This window comes from Camellia sinensis, chromosome 5, assembly GCF_055761805.1.
Source record: "Camellia sinensis isolate YWXY chromosome 5, ASM5576180v1, whole genome shotgun sequence".
NCBI lineage: Eukaryota > Viridiplantae > Streptophyta > Magnoliopsida > Ericales > Theaceae > Camellia > Camellia sinensis.
This window is the reverse complement of record NC_138965.1, coordinates 95,192,836-95,217,849: the sequence shown is the minus strand read 5'-3', so window position 1 is coordinate 95,217,849 and position 25,014 is coordinate 95,192,836. Positions and strand designations below refer to the sequence as shown.

The 25,014-nt window shown below is 36.4% G+C and overlaps 1 protein-coding gene across 2 annotated transcripts; it reads left to right on the top strand.

Annotated features, from left to right (window-relative positions):
- The first annotated feature begins 2,277 nt into the window (after positions 1 to 2,277).
- EMB2411 (DNA replication helicase) lies at positions 2,278 to 25,014 on the top strand. 2 transcript variants are annotated; one of them, XR_014329849.1, is made up of 34 exons: positions 2,278 to 2,915; positions 3,440 to 3,607; positions 3,689 to 3,922; positions 4,011 to 4,073; positions 4,272 to 4,481; positions 4,567 to 4,620; positions 4,704 to 4,765; positions 5,656 to 5,788; positions 5,965 to 6,075; positions 6,231 to 6,327; positions 6,553 to 6,635; positions 8,041 to 8,106; positions 8,523 to 8,678; positions 8,804 to 8,859; positions 8,933 to 8,990; positions 9,071 to 9,181; positions 9,269 to 9,325; positions 9,466 to 9,600; positions 9,699 to 9,953; positions 11,040 to 11,114; positions 11,290 to 11,411; positions 11,532 to 11,604; positions 11,687 to 11,791; positions 11,920 to 12,087; positions 16,252 to 16,321; positions 16,431 to 16,582; positions 22,186 to 22,263; positions 22,367 to 22,452; positions 22,554 to 22,691; positions 23,273 to 23,312; positions 23,410 to 23,483; positions 23,608 to 23,742; positions 24,427 to 24,546; positions 24,745 to 25,014. XR_014329849.1 is itself a non-coding variant. In XM_028239290.2 (34 exons), exons 1-34 carry the CDS (start codon positions 2,310 to 2,312, stop codon positions 24,904 to 24,906), a joined length of 4,320 nt encoding a protein of 1,439 aa, XP_028095091.2. In that variant the 5' UTR covers positions 2,281 to 2,309; the 3' UTR covers positions 24,907 to 25,014. The 2 variants fall into 2 exon arrangements, 1 of the variants encoding a protein (XP_028095091.2); XM_028239290.2 differs by having other exon boundaries at positions 2,281 to 2,915; positions 22,360 to 22,452.

The window sequence follows — 25,014 nt, the reverse complement described above, 5'->3', positions numbered from 1 at the left end:
TAGGAGTTAGTTGGGCCATTATTTTAGAAAACACGCATTTGATTGAGTCTGACCCTTGTGGGCGCGCATCTTGTGTACCCTGGTCCTAATCATCTGGACCCTTAAATTAGGTGTCGTTTGAGAACATACCTTCTTTTTTTTAAAACTAAAATATGATGAAAAAACTATGGCTCTGTTTGTTTGAGTTTTGGAACTTTAGTTCCAATCATTGGTTCTCACATAGTGTTTGTTTGTAGCTTTCAAAAATTAATTTGATGCCAAATTTTGAAAACTCGGTCGAAGGCGGAAAAATTTAGATTAACCGGTCGTCCTATCGGACGTCCCATCGGTCGACCTGCCGGTTGACCGGAATAGTGCAAAAAAAATTTTTGTTGCAATTGACACATTAATTTTTATATATTCAACAAAAAAAATTTCCGAATTTTTAAATTTTTTTATGAGTTGTAAGTTTTTGTATCGAATATCATATGTCACATCAAAAATTCTGTACTCAATTCAAAACTCTTTCACTAAATAAATTTTCCACACTTAAATTATAATTCTAAAACTCATAAACTCAAAATACAACTCCTATTCTCAAATCATATTTAAAAAACTCTACCAAATATCATATTTATTTTTTCGTTAACTTTACTTCTTTTACATCTTTCCATAAAAAAAAAAAAAAAATTCATCCCAAATATCATAGGTAGCGTTTGGTATTTGTTTAACTTTTGAGTATTTGTTGAATTTTTTATTTTTTTAATGATTTTTTAGCATTTAAGGCTTCATTTGGGAAGCCAAACCGTGGGTTTTTTGGGCTAAAATAGCAACAAAAAACAAAATATGTTTTTTAGTCACAAAAAACAAAACATACATCCAACTCATAATCATTACATTCTTTCTCTCACAAAAAAGTCAAAAAAGCTAAAAGCCATTTTCTAATCGAGATTTTTTAGCCTCAGGCTAAAATAGTCAAAAAAGTCAAAAAACTAAAAAGCCAACCCACTTCCCAAAAGAAACCTAAGGCTCCGTTTGGTAAGCCTCTCAAATTATAGTTCCACTCATTGATTTGAGTGTGTTGTTTTTTTTGAACTTTCAAATCATAATTTTACATCCATTTCTTAAAACTCAATTCAAAACATAATCATTACTTTTCAAAACTCATAACCAAAAACATAATTTAAAACTCTTTTCAAAACTCAATTCAAATCAATATTTTAATTTTTTAAATATTTTAAATATTTAAATAGTTTAAAAATATTTTAATTTTGTTAAGATTTTAAATATTTTAATATTTAAATATGTTACGATTTTTTTAATTTTTTGAATATTTTTAAATATTTTAATTTCAAAATATTACTATTTTAATTTTTTAAATTTTAAAATATTTTATAAAAATAAATTCAAACTCTATTTTATAAAAATATTTTAAAATATTTTTATTTTTTTGTTATGTATTTAGTTACGATTTGAGTGTAAAATTATGAAAGTAATATGGAGTTTCGAATTATGTGTTTAGTTATGAGTTTTAAAAATAATTTTTTAATTGAATTTTGTTTTATGTATTTGGTTACGATTTGAGTGTAAAGTTATTTTTAAATTTAAATTATTAACATTTTCAATTATTTAAATTTTTTGAATATTTAAATTATTTAAATTTTTACGATTTAAATTTTTTGAATATTTATTTTAATTTTTTACTTATTAAATTTTTTAGATTATTTAAATATTTATGATTTAAATTTTTTGAATATTTATTTTGAAAAAAATTAATTCATTTGTAGTATTTTCAATTAAAAACTTGATTAATGTTATTTTCTGTTAATAATATTTTTTTAATTGAATTTTAAAAAGAGTTTGGTTATGAGTGTTGATCAGAATTTTCAATAGTGTGAAAGTAGTGTGTTTTGTTATGAGTTATAACAATTTAAATTAAGTTTCAAAAACTCTTTTCAAAACTTATAACCAAACAAATTTTCTTACTTCACATGTCAAATCAAACTTTCAAGATTCAATTTCACACTCAATTCAAAACTCTATTCAAAATCTATAACCAAACAAACTTTCTACACTCAAATCATAATTCCACAACTTACAAACTCAAAATATAATTCATACTGTTAAATTATATTTACAAAACTCTACCAAACGCAACTAAATTATTTTGGCTTGTTACCAAACGAGGCATACAGGGTAAATAGAAGCAGTATTGGACAATCTTGATCGGACGGTCCAACCGCTTTCCCTCCTGAAAATAAAAAGAAATGAATTCATTAGGCGGGAAATCACAAACCCCATTGTTTATTTCTATTTCTGTCGAACTGTATATGCATATACATAGATATATACATATATTAGTTTTGGGAGCTAATGCGATCGAAACCCTAGTTACAGTAGTGGAGATCTTCCAAATGCCTCCGAGGAAGAAACAGAACTCTACCTCCAAGAAATCCAATCCAAACCACCAAAACTCTCAGCCTTCCAAGTTCGGAATCCAGCATTTCTTCGACCGCCACACTCAAAACACTCTCTCCCAAAACCCTAACAATTCGCAATCATCTGATCCCAATAATGTGTCCAAATCCAAACCACTTCACGCACTTAATGGCGTCTCAAACCTTCAAAACCCTGAAAATGGGTCGGAATCAGGAAGCATCCATACCCCACAACCTAAAATTGCAATCGATTCACATCACAACCCTAAGAATGATTTGAATTTGGGAGCTTTAGGTCGGAGTAATGAGGTTTCAGCACATCAAAGCAAAAAAAAGAAGCTGAATTTGCGGAGCACTGATGCCAATAGCCTTTCACAGAATACTCCTCCCGATAATCTTTTCCCTATTGCAGTTAATGATGGAGAAAATCAATCCGAGGCGTCCCCTGAAATTTCCAAGTCTGTGTCTGCCAAGCGCTTCAAGTTTTCACCAGGAATGGTATTATTTATTTTTTTTTATTTTTTTTGTACAAGTGTTTTTTTTTTTTGTACAAGTATTGAATGGTTACAGTTAATGGAATTGACCTACTTTGAAATTGATATAAGCTACACAACACAGAGGACCAACAATTCTTGATGCACTTGTACACAAATTGTGATTTAGATTCTTTTACTAACTTGGATTGTTTCAATACTGCTGGGGATTGTTCATGCGTCGCTATGATTGTACCCAAATGCTAATTTTTGCACTGACATAGTGTTTCATGATTTGCGATGCTTCATGTATTGATTTCAAGGACATTATTCTATCTGTTCATGTAATACCCACATTCAGTTGAATAGAATTGGGATCTGATAGTGGAAGTGGTAGAAGCACATTAGATACTTTTTTCTTTGGATTTTCTTGGGTATATCTTTATGACTGAAAAAAGAGACAATACAAAGAACATATTGGAGTTGTTCAAGTGGATTTAACGGAATTTTGAGTTGGTTAAGATGCTTACTTAATTCTTGTTGTAATAGTTGATAAAGCAGAGCCAGGATGATGGAGGCGATGAGGTCACCTGGAAAATTTCTCCTGTTAATGATCGGCTCCATGCAGTGTCAAAGCACTTACCTGAGATGGTCAGGGTGTTAGCAGACTCTTCGAGACTCAACTCTTTGAATTTTCATTGCTGCCAAAAGAATAAGGCATGTTTTTCTATTTGATTATCGTTTCTTTAACTTGCGTATAGGCATTCTTTGTTGGGTGGTTAACACTATAAGGTGCAGAGTTCTCCCAGATCACCCGGTAAGCTTGAGAAGTGGCTTTCTTCACCTCCACTGAAGCCCACGGAAAAATCATTGTTAATCTCAAACAGGGTGAACTTGAAAAGGATTAACATTCATCATGATGTAGATTTCCATCAAAGTCAAGGAAATGCAAATGATAAGAATAACTCTTGTCTAACTAATAGCCAGAGTCCTTTTAAGACTCCACCATCTCTGTCATATTGTCATGATAAGGTATGTTATGTTTCTACATATCAAGTATTCTAATTGAATTGTTTTAGAACAGAAAATCTTCTGATATTTTATGAAATTTAAATTACAGCCTGATGATATTGTTGGTTCCAATGGAGTAACAGATCAGCTGGGTTCAAGGCAACACAAAAAGGTTATTATTATTTATTTACTTAAAGAATATATTATCTTCTGATTGCCACTTTTTGTCTCTGTTTTTTTCTCCAAATGCATTATCTTATTGGTCCTTGTTTTTAAGAATGATTTTAAGGGTAAATTTCTTGGGCATCTTATTCTATCTTCTAGTTATGTTCACTTTATTTTTATTTTATTTTCTTGTCATTTCTTTTAGGCGTTGCTTGAACTTTTAGATCAAGTGGAAGATGTAATTTCTGTTGATGAATCAGTATGTAAGGGTACAGAGGCATGCTTATCTGAAGTTCAAGGTAGAAATGGTGATGAGAGATCTGACAAAGCTAATCCTTCTGTGAAGAGCTTGGTGATTGATCTGCCAGGAAAGGTCAATAAGGAAACCTCCAATCTTTATTTTCTTGTATTGGAGGTATGCTTCCATCTTTTTCACTTTCATCCTTTTGCATGAGAAATATGATGTTTCCTTATATACTAATCATCATATTCTGCTGCAGGTTTCGGAGAAGTGTGGAGCTATTAATTCATCTGGTTCTCAATTGCCTTTCAAGGTTTAGTGGTACTTAAATCTTGAGTCACTTAAAATGGTTTAATATAGCCGGTAAGTTAGTCACAGTAAGCTATTGCCTTTCAGGTTCTGCGCTTATTGAATGAGCAAAGTGGAGAAGAGCGGGCAGTCCATTTGTGGGATGAGTGGTCAGTAGTTAAATTTGCTTTATAACATCAATTAGATCAGGTCGAACAAATTATATGGTATACCATATTCATTATCTAAATAATCCTTTTAAAATAATTCAATTTGAAAAAATATACTCAAATTTGTTCTTAAAAAGGGGGCCAAAAGGAAAAAAAATGAGTATTGTCCAAAACGGTTGTCCAAATGTCAAGGGCTGTTTGGGTGGTCAATTGACTAGCCATGGCTTAGGTGATCATTACATAGGTTCACCCAGGTGACTGCCCAGGCACCCAAGTAGCCACCCATAACAACTGTGACTAGAATTCTAATTATTTGGCTTGTGAAAAAAAAAATGAGATCTTAACTTTGTGATTTTTGGGTGCTATGCCATAGTTGCCCGAAGTGTGCGTAGATTCCTGTCATATGTAACTATAAATTACAAAAATTACAGCTATTATTTAATCCTGAAAGGGCTTCCATATATACTTGCAGTTGAACTACCCTGATCCTGATGACAGCTTCTTGACTTATTCTTTTGTTTATGGAAGGGCTATCTTAGAATTTGCAGTTGAATTTCCTGCTATCCTGATGACAGTCTCATTCTTTTATGTTCTTGCCTGTTGAAGTTTTCTATTTCTATTTTACAAACTAGTCACTAGACCCTTAAGCTTTAAATGATGAACATACATCATTCCAAATTATTTTCTTTGATTTTCTTTTGGTTCTATGTTCTATATATCTGCTTCATAAACAGGCATTTTGATTTCTTTCTTTCTTTATTTTCTTTTATTTTAAAACCAAAAACCTTTTCTGTCAAAATCCATTTCTTATCCTGATGGTATGCTGTATTTGGTTAAGTAAATGCCATGGGAGATTATGATCATAGTGTTCTTGATTTTTTTCCCCACAGGTTTTATAGTGTCATTGCTCCTGGGGATACAATTCGTGTCATTGGCGAATTTGACAACCAAGGAAAGTGTGACGTGAATCGTGACAAGAATTATCTAACTATTCATCCCGATGTTTTGATGTCTGGAACTCGGGTACTTGACTAATTCTTTCTTAATTATCTATATTACATATATTTAATTTTCTCAATTGACAATGCAAGTTGTGTTTTATGTAATATGAATTGCTTTGAGCTATCACTTGTAATGGTTCCTATTGATTGAATTTCTGCTTATTTTACCTCACTGTTTGCAAAAAATTGAAACTCCAGGTTGCTGCTAGTTTCAGTTGCCCAAGGCGAACTGTACTAGATGAGAGGCTAAAATGCAGCGAGCAATCAGTAGCAGCATTGATTGGTACCTTGCTGCATCAAGTTTTTCAGGTTTCATAATTTTTAGATTATTTCTATTTTCATTTGTATTATTGTTGAATTTTGTGTGTTTTATTTGGTGTAAGCAAGCTTTCATGATACACTTTATTTTTATTTTTCAGTTTTGTCCTTTCTTTATTTTGAATGAATATATTGTCCTGCTCCAGGCTGGATTAATGAGGGAAGTTCTAACTAAGGAATTCTTGGAGGAATATGCAAGAATTGTGCTTCAGAAAAATATTGAGAGCTTGTACGCATGTGGAGGTGGAGATTTATAAAAATGTCACTTTTTCGTAATTTACCATTTGTCACTGGCAAATTCTTGTCTTCATCAGGTTCATCATTACATTGAATTTGTGAAACCCTGTTGTATACTTGTTGAATAAGCTATATTCGCATATTTTGTTTCTTTTTTATCTTTTGGACCAACATTTTTTTACTATTATTGTATGTGAAATTTCTGACTTCCACTGTTTGTGGATATTGCAGTGAATGAAATTGATTTGCACAAAACTTTGATCGAGGCAATTCCAAAAATATTAAATTGGATACTCCTCTTCCGAGATTCACAGGTCTGTAAATATTGGCTTTTAATATCCATAAATCTAAAGTGTGATGGTGTTTTTGGGGATGGTAACACGGTCAACTAGACAACACTTCAGTTCTGCAAAGATGTAACAGTAACACGTAGATTTAACAATGTGTATGTTAAATAAGCAACTGTCCCAAAAGCTTGGGTTGTTAGAAAATGAGCCTAACAATGTATCAAGCTATCTGACACTCCCTCTAACAGTCAACCCATCTTGCACAGCTAGAGATAACCAGATGAATGCACAAATTGAATTGAATAGGGTGCGCAAACACATAGAACAAGAGTGCACAAACATTATAGAGGAGCAAATACACATGACAAGCCTAGAACCATATCTCTAACACCATGTTAAGTCATCAACTGTCCCCAAAAGCTTAAATTGTTAGGCTAGGAAGCATGGACACTTCAAAATGGGTGTCATATTCGTCTCCAACATGTATCAGACAACGACATGCCGCAGACATGTGTCCGTGTGTTAGACATGTCCTGTGGTGTGTCAAATTTGTAATTATTACTTTTTTGCAAGACACTTCGGGGACACAAAGTAAAACATATATAAACAGGGAGGGGAAGTGGAAAAAATGAAAATACACTTATATATACATTAATATCTCTTATATGTTTTCTTTGTACTCTAAATTTATATTCATATATACTTGGCAAATAAAAATATACAAAATGTATATATTTTTTGCCGTATTCCCGCTGTGTCCATATCCTATTTTTTTTTCAAAATTGTCATGTCCCATGTCGTGCTTCTTAGTTGTTAGGAAATTGGCCCAATAATGTATATCAAACTATTTAACAATATATGCAACAAAAAGTACATTTTGCACACTAAAGAAGCTGTATAAGATGACAAATTGTTGAGAATATAATATAAATAATAAAGTTCCCCCGCTTTCTAGTAGCTTGAGATTTTTGATGAGTTGGTGGTCAACGCTTTAAAGCTATCTGAACCTTACCTCCTACCTGATAATTAAAAATAGTTGCACGTGATTGGCCCGCTTATGGAGGAGAGCTCGGCCACATGTGAGGGGGTGTGCTGGGAATATAATATAAAAAAATAAAGTTGCTCCTCTCTCTAAGGGCTTAAGATTTTTGATGAGTTGGTGGTCAACACTTGAACCCATTTCAGATACTGCACTATTATTCTTCATGGATTCAGGTTGTTATCTTATGTATGGAGGGGATTGTTATTTATATAAGGATACTTCTATTTCCCTTTCTGCCCTTGGTTGATACTTAGTACTTGCAAGGAGCCGCGAATATAGTTGTACATGTGTATATGATGTATATCATATTAAAAATTTAACTCTGATGGTAGCTATGTTGATGTCATACCACATTAAATTCAGAGGCTAATGATTTCAATAAACTTCCAGGATTCAAAAATTCCTAGTGTTGATTTTGGATATGATGATGGAATGAAGAAGGTTAAACTAACTGAGGTAATGAATCTCGCTTAGTCTTGTTTATTTGTGTGTGCGCTTCATCTAACAAGTGGATTTTGCATCTACATGGATTTTTTTATTTTTTTTATTTTTTTCTGTACGAGGCTATGAACATTGACAGGGCATCTATGCATAGTTTGATTGTGAAGATACATTGCCTATTTTGTTACAAATGCTACATGCAGTTTAAAACTGCACACACAACTATGCTTGGTATTTGCATGTTCTTCCAAAATCTAATATATATGCATGTCTACTTGAGTTTTTATGTGAACAAATGTATGTTCAACATTTCTCTTCATTTCTTACAAGCAATCTCGTACTCAGGTATGCGAAGGGTTCAGACTCATAAAGCTGTCTTCTGCTCGTATATGAAATACATACTTTTTTTGAGTGATGCCATTCAAATGTAGGTAGTTGATATTGAAGAGATGGCATGGGCCCCAAAATATGGCCTGAAAGGGATGATTGATGCTTCTGTTCAAGTTAAAGTCATTTCGAGCACTAATGAAGTTTATCAGAAGATAATGCCTTTAGAATTTAAAACTGGGAAAGGAACCAGTGGCCAGGCAAGCTTATCATCTAACTGCTATTTTCTGTTCAAAGAATTTGAGGACCAATTGAATTTCTTATAATCTGATTGCTCCGCCCCTCCCAATTATGTTATCATTCTTACTTTTACTTGCTTGTGCAGACAGCTATGGAACACAGTGCACAAGTGATGTTATACACTCTCCTTATGTCTGAGAGGTTGGTGTGGTCTGGCCAATTTTCTTGTCAACTTTATTTTTTCCCCTCACCTATTTGTTTTCTCCTTTTTCAGATACCTGAAGACTATTGATCATGGTCTGCTATATTATCTCCACACAGATCAGACACAGGTAAAGTCAAACGCTTCTTCTCATGTTTCTTCCTGTTTCCTTGTAATTGAATGTATTGCATGTGTATACACGTTGTGAAGGGAATTGCGGTTCAAAGATCTGACTTGGTTGGGCTGATCATGCGTCGGAATGAACTTGCAAATGATATTCTTAAGGCATCAACATCTCAACAATTGCCACCAATGTTAAAAGTATGTTTATTGCACATCATTGTCGGTATTGGGATTATTCTTTTCCTCTTTGCTATCTGAACATCCATCTTTTTCCTTTCTGTATAGAGCCCAAACATGTGCAAAGGTTGCCGCCACCTAAATGTTTGTACCATCTACCATAAGGTAAACTTTTCATCCTCGAATTGCTAATTTAGCTGATCTGCTACTTAATAGCTATTGCAAGAAGATGCCTTCTAATTACTCTTACTAACTAAGCTTTTCATCCATACTAAAATGTGGCATTTTTATTTTAAATGTTGAAGGCACATGGTGGAACTACAGAGGGTAGTGGATTGGGTGACATGTTTGATTCACTTGTTCACCATTTAACAAGTAGGCATTGTGCTTTCCTTCGCCAATGGGAGCGGTTAATTGACTTAGAAGCTAAGGAAATACAGGTGCAGTGATTTAATGACTGTATGCATGACAGTAAAGGCTAATTGCTAAAACAGTTCGAGTGTAATGCCTTGAGTTGCTAATTTTTTTTCACTCTCAGATCAGTAAGAAAGACATCTGGTGTCCATCTAGTGTGAGGAGTGAAAAGTCAACTAGTTCCCTATCTTCTGTTGTTCTTGATACTTCAGAAGAACTCAATCAGACAAAAATTTCGAAGGCAAACAGATTCATTTATCGCTTTGTGCGCCAAGATTTACCTCCAATTGATGGTGAAGCACATGATGGAGATTCTCTGAGTGCTGTCTCTTCTCCAACTGATGACATGAATTGCATGCTAAGAAGTGGAGACTATGTGGTATACTTTCTCTCCTAATTGGTCCTTTCTTCTTTTTTCCCCCTTTCGACTTTTTGGTGTTACCCATTGGCATGGACATAATACTTCTGGTTGCATTTAAAATTTTGAATATGACAGAATATTAGAACAAGTTTGATACGGGAATTTATGATATGTGTGATGAGCTAAGAAACTCTGTTTATGTTAGTCTCATATATTTCAAGGTGCTAATATATCCATACTCTTTAAGGGTGGGAAGGGGTTGGGGCTAGAGGCACTAACAGTGTAACATTCTACAATTACATGTGAAAGTAACCTATTTTGCTCCCATATAAGGGCCAATGCACAATGTTCCCTCCAAGTTAAGGCCTGGTGTTGATGAATACATGCTTTCCCAGTTTTTCTTTAGAGTTGATAGCCTGATCCTTATCATGTGCAATCCCAAAGGGAATCTGATAAGGTTTTATAAAATAAATTTCCTTTTTCCTTTCTATTTTTTTATTCATAACCATCGCTTTGTTTTTCGTTTGTAATTTCAGGGATTATGCTTATCATCTTAGTTTGTGTAACCGTTTTATATTCTAAAAGTTGGTCTAATGCTTGCATTTCTTTAAATGCGTGGACATTTAGGATGTAGATCTTTGTTTTAAACACTCTATATAATTACATATTAAGATAAAATGCGTCTATGGTTCATAAGGCTTGTCCTTTGTGTTACTTTGGTGTTCCAAGTTTCAATTGTGTCAATTTAGTTCCAAAGGTTTTCAATTTGAGTCAAATCGGTCCAATTTCACAAGGACTGTTCTAAATCATCGACGGAACTAGACCAATTTGACTCAAATTGGAAATTTTATGAACTAACCAAACCAAACCAAACTAAGTCTTATGTTCCACTCAAGTTTTGAACATGTTTGCCTGCTCATTTTGTTTTTGGATTATGTCTGCTATGGGTCAAATGTGTGTATGCTGTCACCTCATGACTTTTTAGCTGTAGCAAGTCTTGAATTGCATTGCATGTTTTTTTTTTTTTTTAATTATATTTTTCTTATTTATATCTATCTAATCAATGAAATCTCTGTTCTTTCACTTACTCCTATTTTGTTTTAGATATTGAGCACCGAACCTAGCCGTCTAACAGTTGCAAGTGGGATCATTATGGATATCAGTCGCTCCCAAGTTACTGTAAGAATTATATTGCAGTATATATTGTTCTATTGTAATACTTTATAGGCAGAAATACCCATTTTCTAAGCGGATCCTTATTACCAAGGGATGTATGACAGTATCACAAAAAAGTTTTTGATGTTCTAGAATTTTTTAGTCTGATTTCCTCTTTAATTGACTTGTAAAATCTCAGGTTTCCTTTTCAAAGCGCTTAAGGCTTCCGGGGAGCAGCCCTTCTTCTGCAGCACAAGATCTCCATCAAGAAGTTTGGCGTATTGACAAGGATGAATTTATGGCCTCGTTTGCAATCATGAGGTAATTAAATGATTATAATGGCATCTTAAATGTCATTACAGTTGTTTTTATTGCTAGTATCTCTTGCTGTCAAAATGATTGTGACACATACACCCTGCATGCTTGTCTTTGTTGATGAAGGTTCAACCTTATACAACTCTTTCTACAAAATGAGCATAGTTTTCATCTAAGGAGGATGATTGTTGATCTTGAGGTAAGTACGCTGCTAAACTTTAAAATCCTTAATTTTCGGTCATGATGCAAATTGTGTTAGTGAAATAGAACTTTTGTGGCAGGCTCCTAGATTTGACAGTGGATGTATATTTAGTCAAGACCCTGCAATTTCATATATCTGGGCTGAGAAGAATTTGAATAATGATCAGCGCAGAGCCATAATCAGGGTTGTCTATTATGCAACTAACTACCCACAATTTGCATTCCATCTTTCTAGTATTGCCACTATGTGCAGTTTGCTGGCTCCTATATGCAACTGCTTAAGTTTACTTATTGCACAGTTTGATTATTTCAGATACTTACAGCAAAGGATTATGCACTTATTCTGGGAATGCCTGGAACTGGCAAAACGTCCACTATGGTTCATGCAGTAAAGGCATTGTTGATGAGAGGTGCATCTATTTTGCTTACGTCCTACACAAATTCAGCTGTTGATAATTTACTTATCAAATTGAAAGCTCAGGTCATTTCTCTTCTTGATGCATCTTATATCAGTTATTACATTAGTGTTCACAAATTTATGTTTATTTGCAACACAACCATGGTCATGTAGTTAAAGTATTACATAACTAAATGTTGTTGGGGTAGTGAGTTTGAATTTATGTTTGCTTTAACTCAAGAAGAGTACCCTCGTTGAAAACTGAAATAAAAAGTGTTTACAATAGGAGTCCAAAGTCAGCATTCCATTATGGATCTGAAACAGTGAGAAATATCTTTCCTTTCTTGTAAGCTTTTGTCATCTTGTACTTCTCATGCCTTCAAGTAATGGTTTGCTTCTTAGATAGGGGTGTAAACGGGTCAGTTCGGTTTGGGTTGAGGGAAAATTTACCACCAAACCAAATCATTCACCTTTGTTCTTTTAGGAACCGAAACTGACCACATGCTATGGTTTAGTTTGTCAGTTTTCGGTTCAGTATAAAGGAGAGATTCACATGAGGATTTAGGGGTTTTATAAAAACTTGTAGAATTCCACATCAGGAATGAATTATAGAGTGGGGTAAATGCTCCTCAACTTTAAAATGTGTAGCAGTGGTTGCTTATTTTCTAATGCTCAAAGAATTAAAATATAAAAAGTATTTAAATAGAATATTTCATTTGGTATTTGTGTAAAATTTTTCAAAACCAAAATAGACAGTACCTTATGAAAAACCCGACTGAAAAATAAAAAATTTGATCAGTCTTGGGTGGTCAGCTCGGTTCTGTCTGTTTTTCTTACAACTTATTCTTAGATATGTCCATGAATTTTCCCACAATAGTCGTTATAACAGGGATGGCTAGGGTGTGTCTTTTGCCTGCATGCAACAGGTGCTGCAAAGTGAGCATGCTTTGCATGAGGGAGGGTGTCAAGTGAAGTCCCATATCAACTGGGTATGAGAATAATGTGCACTATATAAGCATGAGGGCGCTCTCACTTCAACTACTAGCTTTTGGGGCTTGAGTTCTACTGAAGATGGTGTAACTTGGTATCGAAGCTGAAGTAGCTGAGTATGGGTAGGGTGTGTGTCCCTGGTTTGCAAACGACAGGTGCTGCCGAGTGTGCATGCTCTGTGTGACAAAGGGTGTAAATCAAAGTCTGATATTGCTTGGTAGGAATGGCAACGGGGCGGGGCGGGGCCGGGGATCACCCTCCCCGTCCCCGATCCCCGATCGCCGAACTTCCCCCCGTCCCCGGCCCCGATCCCCGACGGGGATCCCACTATCGCCCCCGCCCCCGCCCCCGCCCCCGCCCCTAACGGGGATCGGGTTTCCCTGACCCCGAAAATCCCTGGCCATTAACAACCCACTTCAGCTCAAATACAACATCATCAATCAACAGATCTTCAAAAGAAATTAACTCCAGAAAAATAATAAATAATAAATAATAAAAAAACGAGAGGAGGAAGAGGAGTTGATCTTCACCAACAAATAAAAAAAAATAAAACAGATCTTCATCAAAAAAAAATAAAAATAAATAAATAGCTCTCTGAGAGAGATCTGAGTAGAAAAAGAGAACTTAGCAAACATCATCAACATCACACACACACACTACACAGAGATCTGAGAAGAGAGGTCTCGGACGAGAAGGAGAAAAAAAAACATATAATATAATATATCATCAACGTCGGAGGAGGAGATCTGAGAAAAAAAAAAACATCATCAACGTCATCGTTGTCGGAGGTCTCGGACGAGAAGGAGGTGGCCTTCGTCGTCGTCATCGGAGGCTATTTGCTATTGATCTTCATCAGGATCTACACAGGAGAGAGAGAGAGGGAAAGAGGCTGAGACTCTGAGAGGAGTGTGATGTGAGTGAAAGAGTGTGAGAGGGCCTAAACAACTAGGAATGGCAACGGGGCGGGGCGGGGCCGGGGACCACCCTCCCCGTCCTCGGCCCCGATCCCCGACGGGGAACCTGTCACAGTCCCCATCCCCGTCCCCAACGGGGATCGGGTTTCCCCGACCCCGAAAAGTCCCCGATCCAACTCTTTCAACATTCAACATCATCAACAGATAAAAAAAAAAAAAAAAAAGAATAACAGATCATCAAAAAAAACAGATCTGTTTCAACATTCAACACCATCAACTCTGTTTCAACATTCAACATCATCAACATAGATCAACAAAAAAAATAACAGATCAAAAAAAAAAAAATTACAGATCATCTAAAGATAAAAAAAAAATAACAGATCAAAAAAAAAATTTACAGATCATCTACAGATAAAAAAAAAATAACAGATCAAAAAAAAAAATTTACAGATCATCTACAGATAAAAAAAATAACAGATCAAAAAAAATAATTTACAGATCATCTACAGATAAAAAAAAAAATTATAGATCATCAGATCAAAAAATAATAACAAATAAAAAAAAGAATAACAGATCTTACAGATCTGAGCTGATGAGGGCGGCGGAGGAGGATATCGACGGAGGAGGGCGGCGGTGGAGATCGACGATGTGCTACACTCCATTAGATCTGCCGTGGCGGCGGAGGAGGAGGCTGTAGTGGCCTGGAGGAGGAGGAGAAGGAGGAGGAGGTGGCTTGGAGGAGGCTCCTGCGTCTGTGTCTGTGTGAAGAGAAGAGAAGAGAGAGTGAGAGAAGAGAAGAGAGAGTGAGAGAGATAGACTTACTGCTGCTGAGTTATTCAACACAGGGGTTGAAATATATTTAATATAATATATAAATATAATATAATATATAAAGATAATAGAGAGTGTGAGATCAGAGAGTGTAACATATATATAATATATATATATATATATAAATCGGGGGGCTGACCGGGGCGGGGGGCGGGGCCGGGGCCGGGCCGGGCCGGGGATGAAATATATATCACCGTCCCCGGCCCGAATGTCACCGGGGATTTATTTTTTAATACCATCCCCGATCTGTCGGGAGTATTTTTCGGGGAAAAACCATTCTTATCGGGGACGGGGGGTCGGGTCCCCGTCGGGCCGGGTTCAAATTGCCATCCCTATAAACAACTAATATAATATATATATATATTATAATAACACTAAACAAATAACATAATATATATATATATATATATATATTATAATATAACTATACGGGGATACAGTCGGGGAACAGTCGGGCCGGGGCCGGGGTTGAGGAACCTATCCCCGTCCCCAGCCCGAAAATTATCGGGGATTTAATTTTTAATACCATCCCCGGCCCTATGGGGATAATTTTCGGGGAAAAACCGTTCCAATCGGGGTCGGGGGATCGGGTCCCCATCGGGTCAGGTTTAAATTGCCATCCCTATTGCTTGGGTACAAAAGTAATGTGCAGTATATAAACATGAGGGTGCTCTCACCTCAATAATTAACTTTTGGGTTGAAGTTCTACTCACGACTGTGTAACATCTACTTTTTGCTTACACCAGCTTGGAACTTGAAGAAGATAACAATGGAGGTGAAGAAAGATGCACAATCAAAGAGATGGGGGATTTTTTTTTTTAAGCAAATGGACAAATGATTAAAATGTTTATGACTCAAAGAACATGTTCTTCTGAGATCTTGTGTTATATTGTTCTTGAAAAGCTTGAATGATAAATCTTATGTAAAACATTATGGCTGAGAATCTCTGAGGTCTTGGTAGGACCTTTGGTACGTTTCCCTGAATGGTGACCAAAATTTTCTAAAGAGGGGAAGGACGAAAAGCAGAAGCAAAGCAATATATATGTATTTATGTATATATACACCCCATGGTTTTTGCTCAAGCCAAAATCTTGGTGAAATTTCACTGTTTCACCTGTTAAGATGGTGGAGTAAGATGTGGATTAAATAGCTTTTACCTTACAGTTGATCTGAGATGAGTAGAGTAGCTTCACTTGGCCAATAAAAAAGAGTAGAGTAGCTTTTAATCTTGAGGATATACGACACTAAAATGGTGCCATGATCTTCAGAAAAATGTTATTATTCATGATTCCAAAATAGAAAATTATTTTTGTATTGATTTATTTAATTTTTTGATATTTTAAATCATCTTGTGTCTCTCTTTATAATAATAATAATAATAATAATAATAATAATAATAATAATAATAATAATAATAATAAAAAAGTAAATAACGAAGAATCTTACATCTTCTTTTTGCATCATCACTATTCTGGGTTACTTTCAAAATTCACTGAAATGTAAGCTGTTGCAGGGCATAGATTTTGTACGCATTGGAAGAAATGATGCTGTACATGAGGAAGTTCGGGGGCATTGCTTTTCAGGTTTCATGTGCTATCATTGATGGCCTCTTTTTCCTTTGCTTGTTTTTGGTTTTCTGATTCAACGTCACTTGGTTTTCTTTCAATCTAATATGAAAATTTTCTTTGACAGCAATGGACATACATAGTATTGAAGACATTAAGGTAAGACTAGACCAAATCAAAGTTGTTGCAGTTACTTGTTTGGGGATAACTAGTCCCTTGCTTGTCAACAAGAGATTTGATGTATGCATTATGGATGAAGCTGGCCAAACTACACTACCGGTATGTCCTCTTTTGGTATTGGCTATGTGTTTCATAAATTAAGAAAGCATCATGTAATGCTGAGTAATACTAATAAAATTATATAAGAAAATTGGGCTTAGTCATTGCTTGAGATACCGGATGTCAATATGTGGAGGTCCCTGCATTTTTGGTTGAAAAACCGGAAGTCAATAAGAGGAAGTCCTTGCATTTTTGGTGGTTTAAGGTTGCATTTGGGTTAGGTTTTGTCACATCTTAGAGGAAGCTAGAACAGTACTTACTGATGGCAATGATTATAGACAGACAGCATGGATTCTTTAGGGTCTCAAGAATTGTAACTTCAAGGCAGGTTTAGCTATTAGAGGAGTATTTTCCGTGCTACTATTTAGATGACACTTTCATTCATAGTGATCCTTTTCTGTGATTCTCACCTGGGCTTCATTTTTTAGGGTTGTCCATTTTTTCTTGTTATTTTTTACAAGGGGAGCATTTAACCTCCACAAACTAAGAACTGTCATGGATTTTGAATTACATGCATTGGCGGCACAAAAAGAATTGAGAACATATTAGTCCAAAATTAGAAAGTGAATTGGCATATCAACTGTGAGGTTAACTAAACTAACACATAGTTCTATTTGTCCTTCCAATTTGAAAATACATTCAACTAAGCCAAATATCATATATTCTTCAACAACTAAACTAATTGTATAAGACCCCAATATGATACATCGCAGAAACAAATAGAAAAATAGAATATAATAAAGTAAAAAACAATTAAAAGGAGCACTCTTCTTGGGCTTGGAACCTATTAGAACCTGCAAACCGGAGGACTCCATATGCTTCTGATTGAACAGACCTTTCTTGGCATAGAATGAGGCACTTGGCTCTACCTTGATGAGCTCAGGCTTTTTCTTGGGCCTAGGCATACCTTTTAAACAATTATAGCTTCTAGTAAAAACACTTGAGAGGGACACTTGACATTCACTTTTACACAAGATCGGTCTAAGTTCTCTACTATCAACAGTGGTATGTGTCATGTCATCAAATTTGGCATGTATATATATATATATATATTGTTAAAAATGATGTATTATTGATTGATATATGTTGTTGTATATTCTGTATATTACAAATGGTTCCTTATATAGATGTAGGTGTAGTGGATGGTGGTAGTGGTGTAGTGGGTTAGGTTTAGTGGAGTAGGTGAGGTGGTAGTGGTGTAGTGGGTTAGGTTTAGTGGAGTAGGTGAGGTGGTAGTGGTGGTAGGTGATGGTAAATTCTAACAGCCCCCCGCAAACTCAAGGAGGATAGAAACTAACCAACTTGAGTTTGAAGAGAGGAACAAAATAATAAAATACATAAAAATAAAAGAGGATAGGAGACACTGTATGGTCGTGTCAGACCGATGGTGAAGACACTGTATGGTGGTGTCATAACGTTGTAGAGGACACTGGATGGTGGTGTCATAACGTTGTAGAGGACACTGTATGGGGGTGTCATAACGGTGTAGAAGACAGTTTATGGGGTCATGTCGGACCGTTGTAGAAGACAGTTTATGGGGTCATGTCGGACCGTTGTAGCAGACAATGTTGTGACAGTTGTTGTGACAGTTTACGGAGTCTTGCTGGACCCTTGTAGAAACTAACCGGAATCAATGTCGGGACAGTTTACAAAGTCTTGTCGGACCCATGAAGGAGCTAACCGGAATCAATGTCGGGACAGTTTACAGAGTCTTGTCGGACCTTTGTAGAAACTAACCGGAATCAATGTCGAGACAATTTACAGAGTCTTGTCGGACCCTTGTAGAAACTAACCGAAATCTATGTCGGGACAGTTTACAGAGTCTTGTCGGACCCTTGTAGAAACTAACCGGAATCTATGTCGGGACAGTTTACAGAGTCTTGTCGGACCCATAAAGGAGCTAACCGGAATCAATGTCGGAACAGTTTACAGAGTCTTGTCGGACCCCTAAAAAGTCGCACCCTCAAAAGGTGTGCCCAATCTATCAAAAGGCGTGCCATCAAAAGGCGTGCCCAATCCATAAAAAGGCGTGCCATCAAAAGGCGAGCCCAAGTCATAAAAAGGTGTGCCGGACATGATGGCGAGGCACGTGAGTGCCTTGGCTGGCGCGCCCGTTTGTCGTCAAGTGGCGCGCGATACGCGTGGCTGCCTTGGCTATTTAACCAAGGTTGATGCGGAGGCTGAGGCAGAAGCTGAGACAAAAAAAACTGAGAGAAACCTCTGAAAAACTCTGCGTTTTCTGAGAGAGAAACTCTGTAATACTCTGTAACCAACCCGTCTCTGAAACACTCAGCAACATGGCCTCTTCTTCCCGTCCAGCTACCCAGAACATGGCCTCCTCTTCCCGTGGTCTGCTCACGCTCTTTCCAGAACTGAACGAGTCCACAAGAGAAATAACTGGTGCGGTGGCCAGTGAACCTCAACCAAACACCTCTGGTTTTGCTCCGTTGAACTTTCCGATGCGGTCGGTGGAGCAAAAAATGGCGGTGCAAACTGATATTGAGGCCAATCAGTATACTCTGAAGTCATGTGTGGAAACCATGACTGCGGTCACAAACTTGTCGCACCGGCTGCAGAGCAGGACAAATGAGGTGCAACAGTTAAACTTCCAGCTGGCTCTGTTCCAACGCATGTATAAGGATGCGCGAGCAGAGATAAGTGTGCTAAAGACAGAAAACAATGAGCTGAAGCGGAAGGCCACCGTGATGTTCCGATTTGGAGGTCCACCATATGCTGTAGTGGAGGAGCAGGGAGGAGTGAACGTGCTCGGTGGCGTGGTAAACACGGAGGCCACACCGGCAAGGGCCACCCAGGACGGAGGTAAGAAGAAAAGACCGGCGGCAGAGTAGAAAAGAAAAATCCCACTGTGGGTGTGGTTTTTTTTTTTTTTTTTTTTTGTTGTGTTTTGGATGTAAAATGGTGATCGGGGTGAGCCCCGAGATGAATAAAATGAGGTGTGTTTTTGGGTTTGTTTTTTTTTTTTTTTTTGTGTGTAAAAATTGTGATCGGGGTTGATCCTGACATGAATAAAATAAGTGTGTTTGGCAAACTCGAATGGTAGGTGTGGTAATGCAGAAAAATCAACTGGAATGATTTTTTTTTTTTGAAAATAATAATAATAATAATAATAATAATAATATGAATATGGGTATCATGGAGTGGGCGGTGGTACAAAAATATTGTGTAGAAAAAGAGGGAGATGGTGGAAAAGGGAGACCACTCATGTTATTAAAATAAATTAAGAAATTAAAAAAAAAAGTGGTATTGATTGGTGAAATAAATATATATATGAAAAAGGAAAATGATGGGAGCATGGGCGGAGGGACATGCCCATGTGTTTTCAAACTGCCAAAAGGAAGAGAGAGAAAAGGGTAATGCAGTCTGCCCTTTCTTGTTGCTTGAGCCGACATGATTATTCCGACTATTACTCCAAACAACCCGAGGGCACTACCAAAGATTTCAAGCACAAGAATCTTCACAAAAAGTGATGAGTTCTGGGCATCAGATAATGCACAGCTGCTGTGGATCTATCAAGTGGACGAATAGAGCGCAGATTTATAACCTCGGCACTAATTCCCTCCTTTGCAAGAATTTCAGCAGCCTTGAGAACATAACCAACCATCCTTGAGAAAGCGGTAATAGTAACATCTTTTCCTTCACGTTCTATCTTAGCTTTCCCAATTGGAAGACAGAAGCTGGAATCGAGAACTTCTGCTGAAACAGGGAAAGACTCGCCATATAGCAACTCATTTTCAAGGAAAACAACAGGATCTGGGTCCCTTATAGCAGCTTGATCTGGGAAAGAGAGAGAAGCTCTCAGCGCAGAGGTGGCTCCCATGGGCGTTGCGGCTGTGATGTGGTGCTTCCCGTGGCTGTTGTGGTGATGGCAGCGGTGGTGTCTGTGGCATGGTCGGCGTTGGCCAGAGGAGAAGGCGACGGTGAAGTTTCGGTTCTGTCCGTGTTCTTCCTCGCTGGAGTTATGGCTTAATTCCATGTGGTGGATATTAGTCTTGAACAGGGTTTTGCGGACCAGGTTCAGAGTTCGTCACTGGGGAACTGAAGCTGGTTGATCTGATGCTTGGGTTGGCTCTGGGTGTAAACTCCAGGTGTGAGCTTCAGTGACTATTTCTGGCGGCTGGTGCTGCTGCTGGTTTTCTGGTTTTCTTGTTTTGAAGGTAAGAAGGCGGCGGAAAGTCCAAAAGAAGCTGCCGGAGAAAGGCCGGAATGATGGGTCATGGTTGGAGCATGAGTGCTCCTCACCAAAGATGCAGAGGGTCGGAAGGGATGATGCCAACAAAGATATAAAGAAGGTATGTGTAGAGGTCCGGCGGAATAGATTGAGGTCCGGCGGACGGCTAAGGTGAGGTTGCCGCCCGCCGGTGAAGCGAAAAATACTAAGTTTTAAACTTGCTCTGATACCATGTTAAAAATGATGTATTATTGATTGATATATGTTGTTGTATATTCTGTATATTACAAATGGTTCCTTATATAGATGTAGGTGTAGTGGATGGTGGTAGTGGTGTAGTGGGTTAGGTTTAGTGGAGTAGGTGAGGTGGTAGTGGTGTAGTGGGTTAGGTTTAGTGGAGTAGGTGAGGTGGTAGTGGTGTAGTGGGTTAGGTTTAGTGGAGTAGGTGAGGTGGTAGTGGTGGTAGGTGATGGTAAATTCTAACATATATATTTCTATGTCGTGAAATTTAAAGAATTGCAAATGTATGAACTCATGTCAGACCTTTCAAAGTATCAAATACTGCAGAAACAAATATGGATCATTGACCACGTAATCAAAATATTGAGGTAGCTGGAAAATATTCAATGGTTTCATGTGAATATTAGAATCAATGATTTTGCGGATGTTTCATTTTGTGATTGTTTTCAACACACAATTCAATCATTTGTGGGTTTTTAAAACTTTTTTTTATTCTTTTTTGTCTAAAGATGTCACAAGACCCTGTGGCACCACCGTTTTAACCTAGGGTTGAGCTGAAAATAATGAGGCTACACTTCTAAGTAAATAACAGATTACTATGTACTGGGATGTTTCTACCTAAGTATCACTTTCTTCTTTCCTCCCTTTGTTCTGTGTTTTCTTTCTTTTTTTGTTTTTAAATTGTATGCTTCCAAGCAGAATGTATGCATCAATGTTGTTTTGATGTTTGAGCAATTTGAAAGGTTGATGGTAAATTTTGTTTCCGATTGAAACTACCTACCTGTTTTTGAATCTATATTTGCCATGTATTTCATGGTATGCAATTTTTAAAAATTCCAGAAAAATATTGCAAATCGAAAGGGGTAATGTAGAGTTGTTGCACGTTGTGGAGGGGTGGAATCTGTGGAAAATTGATGGTTCAAATATATTTGCTGCATGTACAGATAAACTGATGTGTACCTTTCATTACATTTGGTGCTACATGTATATATATATATATATATATATTCTCTCAATAATGGGTATAAATTTTCATCTACTTATCAAGCATTGTTTATGAAGCAACTTAATAGATCTAATGTTTTTTTGGTCTTTATCTATATGCTTCTAATTAAGATGAGACTTGGTTCATTTCACTGAGTGACGAGTGAATATTGTATAATTGTCCTATCAGGTATCCCTGGGTCCCTTGATGTATGCTTCAAAGTTTGTCCTTGTTGGAGATCATTATCAATTACCACCCCTTGTCCAGGTTGCAAATTTTCTTCATGTGATTCATAGTTTAGATAATTTTTCTGTCTAGTTATGTCTAATAAAAAAAATATTATATTGTCCCTGTTTATTTTAGAGCACAGAGTCGTTAGAGAATGGAATGGGTGTAAGCTTGTTTTGCAGGCTTTCAGAAGCTCATCCCCAGGCAATTTCGGCATTACAAAACCAGGTGATTCTGACTTCTTAGTTCAACCTTTTGGTTTTTCTCCTCCTGTTATTCCTTTTCTAGTTGGGCTAACAAGCTAAATATCTATATGTTGCAAAATGTAGTACCGTATGTGTGCAAGCATTATGGACCTATCAAACGCCTTGATATATGGTAACAGATTGCGCTGTGGTTCCTCTGAAGTAGAGAATGCCAAACTTAAGTACACCAGTTCAAAATATATATCTTCTTGGCTAAAGGAGGTAATGATTTATTTATAGTAAAAACTTAGTGTGTTTACTGTACCAGTTTCAAGAAGATGCATTTCTGTGTAAGGAGAATATTTATTCTATTTAGTTTTATTCCTGTTAAAATTCTATGACCTGAGTGTTCAAATATTAGAGAATGATATTAAGTTTGTTATGTACTCAGATTAGCTCATCCTTAGGAAAAAATTATACCATAGTGTATCAGCCCAATGTACTTGGGACAATGAATTCATAAAACTTGAGTTAAATGGTTATAATGGTATCAACAGGCTTGCACGTGAGAGGGTGTTGGTTTTAGATTAATTGGAAACACTGTTAATACCATTATAAATTAATTGAAATTGGTTGTCATTCAAAATTGTAAGAAAAGAAAAATTGTGCAGAGTATAAATCTGTCACAATCTTTGTATCTAATCAAGAGGCAACAGTGAGTGGGAATTGATGTTTATATTAATGTAACTAGAATTTATGAATTTGAACTTCTGCATTCATTTGTGCTTTGTGATGCAACCATTTTAATAACCTCGAGTCCAATGCCAAGTTGAAATCAAGATAACGGATGGTAATTTTTGCAGGTTTTGGATCCAAACCGGCCTGTAATATTTATTAATACAGGTTTATTTACTTTCCCTGTCTCCCTTTTTTCTAATTCTTAAATGAAGCTTTGCTATATTACTTGAGCTGCTTACTAAACCATCTATTTACAACTTAGATATGTTGCCTGCTCTCGAGGCAAAAGATGGAAAGACAGTGAATAACCCTGTTGAAGCTAACATTATTGCTGAGGTATGTTCTTTCTACAATTTTGTTTCGACAGTTGCATACCCTTTACCTTTTGTGAGTCAATCATGTGACCTTTAGCGCTTATCCTGGATAATTTTTTCATGCAACTTTTGTTCCTTATAAATAGATCACCGAGGAATTGGTTAACAAAGGAATCAAAATGGAAGATATCGGCATCATCACCCCCTATAACTCTCAGGCAAATCTCATCCGCCATGATGTTTCCTCATCTGTGGAGATACATACCATTGACAAATACCAGGTTATAACTTCATCTCTGTTTGTGATAATTTCAAAAAGTATTTCCAGGTTTATTCTTTCCCTTTTTTTTAATCTATCAATTAATCTCCAGAAATCCCAGATATTGCATATGTTTCCTCAGTGATTTTTGGAATCCATTAATAATAAAGTAATAATAAATCAGTATGGAATGCAATTCCTCCCTACCTGTCTAGTTTGCATAACTTACAGTAAGTATATGCATGGTGTTTCTACTAAATCATCAATAAATATTGTCCTTATCTTTTAAAATTTGAAAACTTTGAGACATGATATACTGCTTCCCTTCACTATTGTTATGCCCCATATTTTTTTTTAATAAGATTGAGTAATAGGCCATCCACTTTTGAAATTTTTGTCAAATTGCTCGACCTGTATGTCATTGTAGCATGTCACACTCTTCTGTTTTTTGTAAACAGAAAACAGGGCAATATTAAATGGCCTAGCTTGTAGAAAACATGCAACATCCAATGACATTATTTTTTTTGGCTGGGTTAATGAGTTTTCTTTGCTCTGCAATTCAACTTGAGTTGATTCTTATGAAGGTTTATTTTTATTTGATTAGAAAATGAAATGCTATCGATTTAAATGGGACATTCAAATTTGGTTCAAAATTTTCATTTAAACTGCAGCAGTGCTTTATCATGATCCTTTTTTGGTTGTCCAGGGAAGGGATAAGGACTGCATCTTGGTCTCTTTCGTAAGATCTAATGACAGTCCAAGGAACTGCATTTCTTCGCTGCTTGGAGACTGGCATAGGATTAATGTGGCTCTGACACGTGCCAAGGTTAGCATCATCTGTATTTGCATAACAAATCATCTAAATCTTCACCCAAATTTCTGTTGCGCTAACCTATTATAAGTTAGTTACCGAGTCCAAGATTCAAAATAAATAAATCATTTGTAATAGGAAATACTATAAATAGAGCATTCCAAATCCAAAGTGGCAGGGTAACATTTTTTTGGTTTTTCTTTTCCTTTACAGAAGAAGTTGATCATGGTGGGGTCGTGTAAGACGCTTTCAAAGGTTCCGCTGCTAAAACTTCTTATCGGGAAGGTTGAGGAGCAATTGGGCATTTTGAGCGTGTCCAAGAAGGATCTTGCGCAGAGAGAGCTAAAGAGATGCTCTCAAGTCAAACGTACGTAAAATTTTGACACTTAACCTTAATCCTCTTGTATTTAGAATTATGCGACTATTTTTGTAAAAAAAAGTTTATTAACACGTAAATGTAGTGTTGATTTTTTCATTGGATAA